The following is a 12,500-nucleotide window of genomic DNA, read 5'->3' on the forward strand; positions in this document are numbered from 1 at the left end:
CACATTGCTGTTTTACTGTGTGTGTGTGTGTGTGTGTGTGTGTGTGTGTGTGTGTGTGTGTGTGTGTGTGTGTGTGTGTGTGTGTGTGTGTGTGTGTGTGTGTGTGTGTGAAAGTTTCTAACTCTGGTTCTGTTTTAGTGTGTGTGTGTGTGTGTGTGTGTATGTGTGTGTGTGTGTGAACGTTTCTATCTCTGGTTCTGTTTTACTGTGTGTGTGTGTGTAGTGTGTGAGTTTATATCTCTGGTTCTGTTTTAGTGTGTGTGTTAGGGATGCAACGGTTTTCAATAATTTATTGAACCGTTCGGTTTGGCCTGTTCGGTTCAATAGACTCACCTAAACCGCAATATTTCGGTATACGCGACATTAAACTTTTTATTTAATACAAGGTTATTGCACGCGCGTAGCCTGGGAGCGATACCAAGGCGTGCTTAGGACCCGGGGGATGAGTTTTCTCTGACTGTTCAGCTTGCCTCTCGTCAACCTTGCAACAACCAATCAGAATTTTACTGAATTTCCCAAGACCCAATAAGCACGTTGAAATGCAAATGAAGGAGTCATGTGAGAAGAAACAAACTTTACCGGCGGCTGCACGTTCATGGCGACATTCGAAGTAGCCTACGACGAACAAGTCAAAAAGACCGTCAGTAAACAACGCACAGTGTGCAAGCACTGCTTCACAACGATCACCTAATAAAGGTAACACATCCAACATGTCGGCCCATTTGCGCCACCATCACCCGGCTGTAACCTTATGGAGCAGCACGGAGAGCTAGTTTGCCACCGAAAACCCAACCATCCATTGCTGCAGCCTTTCGGCAACAATATTCCTATAATTCCCAAAAACACAAAGACATAACGAATGCGATTGGCGTGTTCATAGGAAAAGACATGATGCCCTGCCGGGTATGGGATTTCGCTACATGATAAATGTTCTCGATCATCGCTTCAATATCCCCTCCGGCACGCATTTCAGCAGTAAGATTCCTGAACTGTACGAAGTGTGTAAGAGATAAGTTGAAAGTGACTTTTAAAGTTTACATTTTATGCAACCTACTTAATATTACAAAAGGGCTGTATGTTCTGTAAGACAACAGGTAAGGGATAATCAACGACGCGCCGTGCGTTTATAGGAAAATAATGCACGTTCGAAGTGGTAATAAGGACCCGACGCCGCAGGCGGACACTTCGATAAGTGCATTATTTTCCTAGAAACGCACAGGGCGCGGAGTTGATATCCGCTTATATACCACTGCTACTATCATTTTCATTTATATTGCCTCTGTCTTAGATGCAACATTGCTGTTTTTACCGTTACATTCACATTGGCGAATTAATATTCAAGTGTAATAAGCCCAAAAGAAGGGAACTACATCATAGCCGTGCGGTATATAGAAAAATAATGCACGTTTCAAATAGCGCACCACAATAGGAAATTTGACCAAGCAGTGGTATAATAAATAAATAATTACACATTACCTTATGCTGCACTTCACTATGGATAATATTGCCTGTTTATGACAGAAGGCAATGATGGTGTTCTTTTCTTATAGGCTAATACATTTTTGTGATTCTGCTTCATCTGTGTCTGGCTATGCATTTAATATTTTCTCTGCAAGTGTAAGTAGAAGCACATTGTTGATTTGAAATAGAAAAGGCAAATATAACCTCCTGTATGCTAGAGCCAAGATAATATTGATATATTGAAACCGAACCGTTACCGTGGCCCAAAAACCGTGATACAAACCGAACCGTGGCAAAACTGTACCGTTGCATCCCTAGTGTGTGTGTGTGTGTAGTGTGTGAGTTTATATCTCTGGTTCTGTTTTAGTGTGTGTGTGTGTGTGTGTGTGTGTGTGTAGTGTGTGAGTTTATATCTCTGGTTCTGTTTTAGTGTGTGTGTGTGTGTGTGTGTGTGTGATTTCAGACCTCGCCCTGTTTTGGTCCTCTGTAGGCCTGTGCATGTGTATCCTTGAGTGTCTGTGTGTGCTCTCTGTGTGTGTGTGCGTGTGTGTGCGTGCGTGTTTGTGTGTGTACTTGTTGTCTCTGGAGTGTGCATGTGCGTGTGCATGCCTTCAGACCTCTCCCTGTCTGGACTGGGAGTGGGCCAGTGCGCACACACACACACACACACGCACACGCACGCACACACACGCACACACACACACACACACTCGGCGGGGGAGAAGAGGGAGTGAGAGCTGGGCTGGGCTGAGCTGGAGCAGACGTGCTTTAATAAAGCGCCCTCAGACAGTGAAAAAACACACTGTGGCTAAACGGCAGCCACAGAGCATAACACTGCTGCAGCAGGGCTCTCTCTCTGTGTGTGTGTGTGTGTGTGTGTGTGTGTGTATGCGAGAGTGTGTGCGCGTGCTAGTTAGGGACTGACTGAGGGAGCGAGAGAGAGAGAGAGGGAAAGAAGGAGGTAGAGAGAGCAGGGGGAAAACAGAGACAGGAGTGGGGGGAGGTAGAGAGCAGTAGGGAAAGAGTGAGAGAGAGAGAGAGGGAGATAGAGAGAGTGCAGTAGGGAAAGGGAGAAACAGAGAGAGAGAGAGAGAGAGAAAAGGAGGGAGGGAGGGAGGGAGGGAGGGAGGGAGGGAGGGAGTGTGTGTCTGGAGGAAAGTTTATTTGGCAGCGCGCCCCCTCCATTCCACTCGCCCCCGTGAGCGCTATTCCATCCGCGGGCCTGTCCCGTCCCGGCTGGGCCTCCGGGGAGGAGCCAGGAAGAGGAAGCAGGACCTTAACGAGCGCTCGGAAGCAGGCAGGGGCGGGATCAGCGCTCACGGCCCCAGCCACTCCCTCCACAACACCTCTGCAGTCTCCGTGTGTGTGTGTGTGTGGCTGTGTGTGTGTGTGTGTGTGTGTGTGTGTGTGTGTGTGTGTGTGTGTGTGTGTGTGTGTGTGTGTGTGTGTGTGTGTGTGTGTGTGTGTGTGTGTGTGTGTGTGTGTGTGTGTGTGTGTGTGTGTGTGTGTGTGTGGCTGTGTGTGGCTGTGTGTGGCTGTGTGTGAGTTTGTGTCTGAATGGCTGTGTGTGTGTGTGTGTGGGGCTGTGTGTGAGTGTGTGTGTGTGTGTGTGTGTGTGTGTGTGTGTGTGTGTGTGTGTGTGTGTGTGTGTGTGTGTGTGTAGCTGTGTGTGTGTAGCTGTGTGTGTAGCTGTGTGTGTAGCTGTGTGTGTAGCTGTGTGTGTAGCTGTGTGTGTAGCTGTGTGTGTGTGTGTGTGTGTGTGTGTGTGTGTGTGTGGCTGTGTGTGGCTGTGTGTGAGTTTGTGTCTGAATGGCTTTGTGTGTGTATGTTTGTGTGTGTGTGTGTTTTTGTCTGGTTGTCGCTGTGCATGTTTGTGTCCATGCAGTCATAATGACATTCATTCTTTTTGTCTCTGTGTGAAGATGCTCGGTTTTTAGGCTAATAGAACACATTACTGAATCCACCGAGCATTCTGCTTAAGTCATCCTCCTGTCAGCCCAATATGAGTAGTGTGGCTTAGACCATCCCTCTTTGGTTGTGTGTGTGTGTGTGTATGTGTGTGTGTGTAAGCGAGCTTGCTTTGTGGCAGCACAGTGACAGGATGGAATGGTTCTAATTTCCGCTTCCTAGTGGGCGGCAGGCGGACGTGTGGGTCGACTCTGAATATGGCAAAGGGCCCAGGACTTCCTGAGCCAGGCACAGCCCATTGGTTAAAGAGCAGGACTGTCTTAGGACTGCAAGGAGAGGGAGAGAGAGAGAGAGAGAGGGAGAGAGAGAGAGATGGGAGGAGAAGAGAGAGGGAAAGAGAGAGAGATACATGAGAAGAGAGAGGCAGAGGCAGGAGAGAAAATGAGAGAGCATGTGTGTGTGTGTGTGTGTGTGTGTGTGTATATGTGTGTGTGACGTCTGTGTGTGCGTACGTCTGTGCATCTGCGTGCGTGCGTCTGTGCATTTGTGCATCTGTGTGTGTGTGTGTGTGTGTGTGTGTTGGGGGCGTAGTGACAGGAGGGAGCAATCATTTTCTGGAGAGGGGATGATGGGGGTTGGGGGGTGGGGTGTCTCCACTCTGGACAGGTTCATGCTGAATTGATGAGTGTTAATAAAGCAGGCTGGAGGCTTTGCAGAGGGGAGGGCAGATGAAGACAAGTTAAGAGAAGCAGGCAGGCAGGCAGGCAGGCAGGCAGGCAGGCAGGCAGGGTGTGCAACAGAGGGCAGTGCTGGGAGCCAGCCAACTCCCCATCACAGAGCACACACACACACACACACACACACACACACACACAGCGCGTCTGGAATTAGTTTTCAACAAGATCCGTCAATTTGCCAGGTCGTAACCTCTTGCTTCCTTTCAATGTGACTTTTCAGAAGTAGTCGGTTGACTTGTTTTTTTCCTACATTCACTTTAAAAAGCCAACATATAAATCAAGGGCCGACGGAAGACACAAATTCTATTAGTGCGCTAGTGGTCGTATATGAACTTAATAATTTATTTTGTACTAATGCTCATCACCTACGGGTTTTGAATGGCAATCATAAGAAAAGGCTTTGAGCCTTTAATGGATAGAAATGGAAGTCTTAATTGAATTGTGCTTTTGAATCAAAATTAAAATGTTTTGTGTGTGTGTGTGTGTGTGTTTTTGCGCTGTATGTTTTTGATAGGTGGGTAAGAGACATACATATAAACATGCCCAACATATTGTCGCTGTATTTCTATACAATCATACACCTTAAGAAACCTTTTCAGAAATATGCACATGACACAGACTATGGCCTACTCTGGAAAAGCAGAGGTCTTTTTTATGACACATTACTCATTTTAGACTGAAGTGATGAAGCACAATTTTTCTTTACTATTTTTGTGGTCACCGGCAGATGTGTGTGTAATTGCTTGGGAGGTTCAAGTGTTTTATGGTAACCCTCAGTCTGTAAAATGAAATGACTGCATGACTGTGATATCAGCTCTGAGATTTTCCAGCCCTTTTAATTATTTTGTTGTGCTTCAGCTCAAAATGTCCTCCGAGAAGCACATTCATCTTATAAAATATCACCAACTTCCGTTCTCACACAGTTTATCGAGACGGTTGATTTTTTATTTTTTTATTTTTTTTTCGAAACCAATTTGTTTTGCCCCAAAACGCTCACGTACTACCCCACTACGTCACTGTGAAAGAAAACAACGGGCAAGTCACTGCAAAGCTCCTCTCTGCCTGCGTTGCAAACAAAGAGTTTCACCTGGCCAGGGCCCAACATAAGCAGGCCAGAGGTGAACGTGCCTTTATCGGCTCTCTGGGAGCCTTTCAAACGCACAGCGCTGCTGATACCCAGCGGCTCATCAGAGGGCAGTGAAATGACCTCCTGCGTTTCATTCGTCAGTCGTCCTGTATTTATTTATTGATCTCTTTGAAAGGGAGCCCCGTAACAACAGGACGACAACAATGAGAAAGCCAGGGACACAAAGGACAATAGGGCAATAATACTAAAAGCATGTTAAATACATGTAAAAAAAAAATCTAAAAACGTAAAATAAAATGAAAACGAGACTCTGAAGGTCTGACGATTGGAGATCTCCTGATTGAAGGCCTTGGGCAGCATCACACACACACATGTGTTTTTTTTCCAAGGTCAGTTTATTTTAAATGTGTGGCGGTAGGTCGCTGTGCCCTGCGCTGGGTGAGACTCCAACTCCCAGGCCTGCGTTCCAAGCGCGACGGAGGGAGCCAACACCTCCGTCCAGACTGGTCCTTAGGCTGTCTGTCCGTCCGTCCGTTCATCCGTCCGGTGGCTTGTGTCTGCGGAGGCGCGGTCGTGTCCAGTCACAACAGAGCAGCTACTTTACGTGAGCTCTTCCCCTGTCCAGCCACTATTTCCATCTACCCCCTCCACCCTCCACCTCCACCCCCCCACTGTCCAGGCCTCCCACCGGCCACCGCACCCAGACCTGATGCTGTCCCGCCTGTGCTCAACCGCCCGCCCGCCCGCCGGACCAGACCAGACCGACCCGAAGCAAACCAGACAAGCGTAAAATTACACAGCTGACCAGTCAGCGCCGGCCGTCCAGCCCTGGGATGTCCAGGTTGGAAGGAGCGGTCCCCAGGCGAGCCAGCGACCGACCGAGCGGCCGGCCGCCCCAACCGTATCATTACAGCGCTATGCAGTGTGACCTGAGTATGCCGTGGCTTTTTTTTTTTTTTCCTGCGCTCCTCCTCCCTTTTTGATATATGTGCAGTTTTCTGCCGAGTCAGACCGTAGGGCCAGACAGGGCCTTGATCACGGTGTTTATTTTTAAATTCCTCAAATCCTAGAATAAAAAATATTGTGCCAAAAACAGGACCACTGGTAGGCCGGCCGTGCTGAAAACAACCGTTAAATGATGACAAGAGAATAACGTCGAGTCAGAATAGTCCTTCGCTAAATACAGCCCGACCTGGACAGCTCCCACCCTTTTGGTCCTCTCGTGGGTTGGCAGTACGTGTCGCTTGCACTCTTGCAAAAAAAAAACCTCACACTCTGATCTATACGAGCTTACGCTGGACACTAAATCAACTCCCTCAGATGACTCTTGGGCTCTCGCGTCCTTTGTGGGCAGACGAGTGCGTTCGAGTCAGTGTGGCAGCGCGGGCGAAGTGAAAATGAGAAGCTGTGGCCTCTGGCTCACGTTCTTGACACGCCAAGGGTTTGCACAGGTCAGATCGCGGCCGGTCGGGCCACCGCCTAAGTAGCATCGGGGCAGCGCTGCGATAGGCTCTCTGTTCGGACGGATGTGTGTCCGTACTAGCCTGACTCTCGCCAGACCCTTGTAGTTCCGCCATGCTCCACCAGAGGTGTTTCGCTGAGCTCCACACAAGGGTCTGGATGCGAGGGCAATCCAAACCCCTTCCAGTGATCAAAAAATGAGCAACCAATCAGGAGCGCCGAAGCGAGTGTTTGATTCAAATAACAATGGCGGCACGCAGCGAGGAGTCTTGTGCTGACATGATTCTGCTATTTCAACCGTTTTGTCGAATCTATCGAGTATTCATTCTTTAAAAGATTAACAGAGAATAGTTTTGAAGACATTTATTGGTGGCAAGGATGTTTTTACTCTTCTTCCGACCGGGTTTGGCAAGAGCTTGAAGAAGCCTAGCACGTCATTCAAGATAACAGGCAAGTGGTTAATCAAATCACATGCGAGGATGTTTTACAAGGACCCGCCTTCATAAATACGTCTCCTATCGAGAAGTCCCAGATCCTTGTGTGAAGCAGACAGCGAACTACAGGATCTGGCGAAAGTCAGGTTATGTCCGTACCCCTCTCCGGGCGGTCTCTAGCGAGACCCTGTCTGTGGATTTCTGACCCCACATGGAGACTGGAGGAACTGAGAGCGTTGATGTCCTGTTTACTGGCCCACTGCAGGGAAATGGAAGCTGCTGATTTTAGAGCTGCCCTGTTGGAGTGTAGCAATACACCAAGCCCACGGTACGGTTCATACCGCCATTTTTCAGCCACAGTTTGGTTCATACCTCAATTTCTGAGCCACAGTTTGGTTCGTGCCTCGATTTTTGAGCCACGGTCTCGATTTATGAGTCATGGTCTGGTTTATACTCGTGTGTGTGTGGCGGGGGGGGCAGGTCAAATGGTGATATAGAACAATTTCCATATGTTATTATGTGAATAGGGAGATACTGTAGATAGAGTCAAGGAGCTGTGTCTGTTAGGCTGGCAGCTGCTGGGGTTGGAAAGGGCTCTGCATCACGGTTCTGTCTTCTCCAAACAGAAACGGGATTGTGGATGTTTATCACTTTTTTACAGACCTACTGCCCTGTAACTTTGACAAAGCAGCATGTCAGCTGTCAAAGTGGCTGTTGATGGATACTCTGAGCTCCCTTGTGTATCTAAGAATGTGTGGCTTAAGTGTGTGTGTGTGTGTGTGTGTGTGTGTGTGTGTGTGTGTGTGTGTTTGTGTATATAAGTGGTTGGGTGGGTGTGTGCGAGACAGAGAGTGGTAGTATATCTGTCAAAATCTACACATTACACATCACTAGAGAGCTTATGCAATGCCCTGGCACTTGGGGTATGTGTGCATGACAGTGTGTAGTAGCCTAGGTAATGCACTCTCCCTCTCTCTCTCTCACACACACACACACACACACACACACACACACACACACACACACACACACCCCCCTCCACAACTGGGCCAAGGTAATGTTTTATAAATAGAGGCGAGCGTGGGCCGAGGGGCTGGGCCCACTGACGTCGCCACGGCGATACGTGGGGCCGCTCCCTCCACTACTTCCTGTGGGAAACAATCCCGTGCGAGCGTGTCTGAGCAGGGCAGCGAGTCTGGGTCAAGTCCCAAACCGCCCGCCTCTCCTCTCCTCTCCTCTCCTCTCCCCTCCTTTGCCCATCCCCTCTTCCTTTAGAACTCCCTCCAGTGTGTGCTGGGTTAACTGATGCCTCAGACACTCCCTAGGGGCTGATCAGAACGCCCCCCCCCCCCCCCCCCCCTCTCTCTCTCTCTCTCTCTCTCTCTCTCTCTCTCTCTCTCTCTCTCTCTCTCTCTCTGTCTCTGTCTCTGTCTCTGTCTCTCTCTCGCTCTCGCCCACGCGGTAGAAGGAGGGCCGGTAAACACTGAGCTCATCCAGGTCAGGAGTGGTGGGCCCTTTTGTGTGTCATGTCAGTGCCCTGATAGGCCGATTACTCACTGTTTTGGAGGGAAGCCCCCCTTACTGTATGTGAATGGTTTGGCAATCGGAGCAATGAGTATGAGAGTGTCGTCGTTGTCGTCGTCGTCGTCGTCGTCACCGTCGTCACATCTGGGTAGTGGTGCGGTTTGTACGAGCTGGTGAAATGTCAGTGGGAGGCTTGTCAGACGCCCGTGTGGCTGCTGGTGGAGAGAAACCAGTGGAACTGGTTTGCTGGTGAGCTCTCAGGGTTCGAGTTCCTCAACAGTAACAATTTGGCAAGAGTGCAGTGGTGTTCACAGAAAAAAACCTCACAACTTGTTTGTTCGGTGTTCATTTCTGTTCAGGGGGTTTCATTTAAATGAACGTGACCAGTAGTTAGCGCAGAAGTTTCAGCTCTGGCAGTGCAGGGAAGTTTTTGATAAGCCAAACGAATGAACAGTAGCACCCAGTGGAAGCTCACCATCACAGTATTGATTCCCCTTTTGTTAGAGGCGTTAACAACCTAGACCACCCAAAAGTAAACAGTTAGCAACACAGTTTATAAAACCTGTCTGAACCTGTGACAGCCTCTCGTTGTTGTTTGATAGGGTGACGACATTACAACACTGTGTACAACACTGCACGGCTTCAATGCAGTTTTTGTCAGAAGGAAGGGAAAAAAAGAACGAAGGGGATATTTTTAATGTACCAACTGTTCCAAACTTTCTTCACTTTTAAACAAGTGTTGTTTTTTAAAAGCAGCTCAGTACTCACAGGCATGAGTGTACAGGGACTGGGTCTGTCGATCTGTGCCTCTTGCTGCAGGCACAAGCCAGCAACAAGTCAAAGCTGCGATGCTGTGTGCTAGTGTTCACAGCCAAACACATACTCTCTCTCTCTCTCTCTTTCTCTCTCTCTCTCTCTCTTTCTCATTCTCTCACTCTCTCTCTCTTTCTCATTCTCTCACTCTCTCTCTCTCGCTATTGGAAAATGCAGAAGCGTTGGGAGAGTTGGCTTGAGTAGGGAGGGGGCAGGGTGGGAGCAGAGGGTATACATTGACAGGCGGTGTGAATTCCGAGCCCCTGCTGGTGATGGCACTGAGGCGAGAAGGGCGCAGCGTAATGGTGATGAGCCGGTGCTTCTGCTCCGGAGAAAACCTGCCCTCTGATGTGCCCTCAGGTCCGCATGCACACCTGTCCGCCTAGTGCAGGTCGTGAACCTGTTGTATTTACGCAGCGTCCATTATTTTAATCCCTTGGCTTGCGCTAAACTCGGAGCGGATCCTTTACCGCTAACTGCTACAGTGTGCGCCGTGAGTGCAGCTATATTTTGCAGCCGCGTGTATAAGAGGCTCTCGTATCTCCATCGAATCTCCAAACAAAGCGATCAGCGGATCTGAGCGCTCAGCCAGTCCCAGGATGAAACACGGACTCCTGTTGCTAAGTTACGCTCAAGTGTTTTCACTATTTTTAGTTCCCAGGACCTGAATTTTCACCCAAAGATTATATTATAGCTCCATTTTTAAGTGAAACTATGGAAATCAAATGCATTCAATCTTGGTTTGAGGTGGTCAAACTTGAATGCTCAGGTCTCATGTTATTGCAAAGGACAGTGACATGACCTTGAGTTAAAGATAGAGTAAACAAAATCGTAGTTCAGGGCAGAAAAAAAGTTGCACGTTTTTTTTTTTTTTTTACATGGGCTGTGAAGCATAAAAAATGTTGCAATTCTGCTACAATGCCTTCATGCAGCCTAAAAGATTTTTTCTTTTAATTATTGTTTATGGTGGCTTTTCCCCCTCTGTACTTGTAAACAGCATCTCTGCATCAGGTAATCCCATTTCAGTCTGTGGGATGATGCCCTTGTCAGTGTGTAATCATACCTTTCCTCATAATTTACGACACAATTTTCCCTTCCATAATCTGGACCAGTTATTTTTGTATTTCAAGACAAACATCTATTTAATTATCTTAAGGAGTCACAAATAGATTTGGTGGGTTACCAATTTGATGCTCTCCTGTCCTATTGCCAGTTGACAGCCAACTTCAAACAAACCAGTTGACACCAATCTTTAGTGTGTTTTTCAAAATTGTAGTTTTTAATTTTAGACTCCACCAAAAAAAGAAAATGAAAAAAAGTGTGCGTCCACAACAGTGCTCATGACTAAGAGCTCATGTGTGGAAAAATGTTGCTCTCACTGTGGAGGTGTTTGCCTCTGGGGAGCAGCAACATGGCGTGTGGAGCCCTTCCCAGCCTGCTTTGCTGCCATGGAAGCTCCGCTAAGTGAAGTAGTTCTCGGCTATAGTGTAAGCGTCCATATCATGTTTGTTTATTTATTTATTTATTTATTCTTCTTTATTGTTGTTGTGTTGACTGTTTATTGTTCACCGTTCTATCACCATGACATGAAAAGTGTGCACAGTTGAAGCTTGCCCCTCCAGTGCTGTTCGAAAATACTTTATTTAGGATATTTACAGAAACGGAAGATGAATGGGAAAAGTGGTCATAGTAAGTCCAGCAAATTCAACTTAAAAAAAAAAAAAAAACTATTTGCAAAGAAGGAGAGCATGGTCTAAACGGTGTGTTTCACCAACCCAAAAAAACGTGGCCTACGTCATACTGCACCTCAAACACAGGCAGCAAATACGACATTAAGCACATAAAGCATAAATATAATTCAAAACCATTCATCCAAATCATCCAAAACCATACTTCATAACCTAAATCCTAATTTAGTTTATTTAACAAAAATATCTCTTAACGTTTGGGACCATGTATACCAAAGGACCGTATATAAGAGGTATACTGAAGACCCAGGTCTACCAAAGGTACCAGGATAGTGCTGCATCAATAGTGTGTGTGTGTTGTGTGTGTGCCCAGGTACAGCAGTGTGTTCCCCAGTCTGAACATGGGCTGCATCAATAGTGTGTGTGTGTTGTGTGTGTGCCCAGGTACAGCAGTGTGTTCCCCAGTCTGAACATGGGCTGCATCAATAGTGTGTGTGTGTTGTGTGTGTGCTCAGGTACATCAATAGTGTGTGTGTGTTGTGTTTGTGCTCAGGTACAGCAGTGTTTTCCCCAGTCTGAACATGGGCTGCATCAATAGTGTTTGTGTGTGTTGTGTGTGTGCCCAGGTACAGCAATAGTGTGTGTGTGTTGTGTGTGTGCCCAGGTACAGCAATAGTGTGTGTGTGTTGTGTGTGTGCCCAGGTACAGCAATAGTGTGTGTGTGTTGTATGTGTGCTCAGGTACAGCAGTGTGTTCCCCAGTCTGAACATGGGCTGCATCAATAGTGTGTGTGTGTTGTGTGTGTGCTCAGGTACAGCAGTGTGTTCCCCAGTCTGAACATGGGCTGCATCAATAGTGTGTGTGTGTTGTGTGTGTGCCCAGGTACAGCAGTGTGTTCCCCAGTCTGAACATGGCGGTGAAGCGGCGGGAGCAGGCCCTCCAGGACTACAAGAGGCTGCAGGCCAAGGTGGAGAAGTACGAGGAGAAGGAGAAGACGGGGCCCATCATGGTCAAGCTGCATCAGGTACAGTACCCCATTTTCCCTTCTTCCCATCTTCCCTCTCCCTCCTTCCATCTTCCCATCCTCCCATCTTCCCTCTCCATCCTCCCATCTTCCCATCTTCCCATCTTCCCATCTTCCCATCCTCCCATCCTCCCATCTTCCCATCTTCCCATCCTCCCATCCTCCCATCCTCCCATCCTCCCATCTTCCCATCCTCCCATCCTCCCATCCTCCCATCTTCCCATCCTCCCATCTTCCCATCTTCCCATCTTCCCATCCTCCCATCTTCCCTCTCCCTCCTTCCAACTCCTCTCTCTCCCCCGTCTCCTTTCGTCACTCTCTCCTTCAATCCAACTCTCCTTCTTCACCTTTACCTGGGCATCG

At 48.0% G+C, this 12,500-nt stretch overlaps 1 protein-coding gene across 1 annotated transcript in view; it reads left to right on the forward strand.

The window, feature by feature from the left end:
• Positions 1-12,500, forward strand: part of bin3 (bridging integrator 3) — a 49,107-nt gene that overhangs the window by 26,369 nt on the left and 10,238 nt on the right. The window contains exon 7 of the mRNA XM_062542578.1: positions 11,996-12,137. Within this exon, the coding sequence (XP_062398562.1) occupies positions 11,996-12,137 (142 nt within the window). The remainder of the gene's footprint in view (positions 1-11,995; positions 12,138-12,500) is intronic.

Source organism: Sardina pilchardus, chromosome 8, assembly GCF_963854185.1.
Source record: "Sardina pilchardus chromosome 8, fSarPil1.1, whole genome shotgun sequence".
Taxonomy (NCBI): Eukaryota; Metazoa; Chordata; class Actinopteri; order Clupeiformes; family Clupeidae; genus Sardina; species Sardina pilchardus.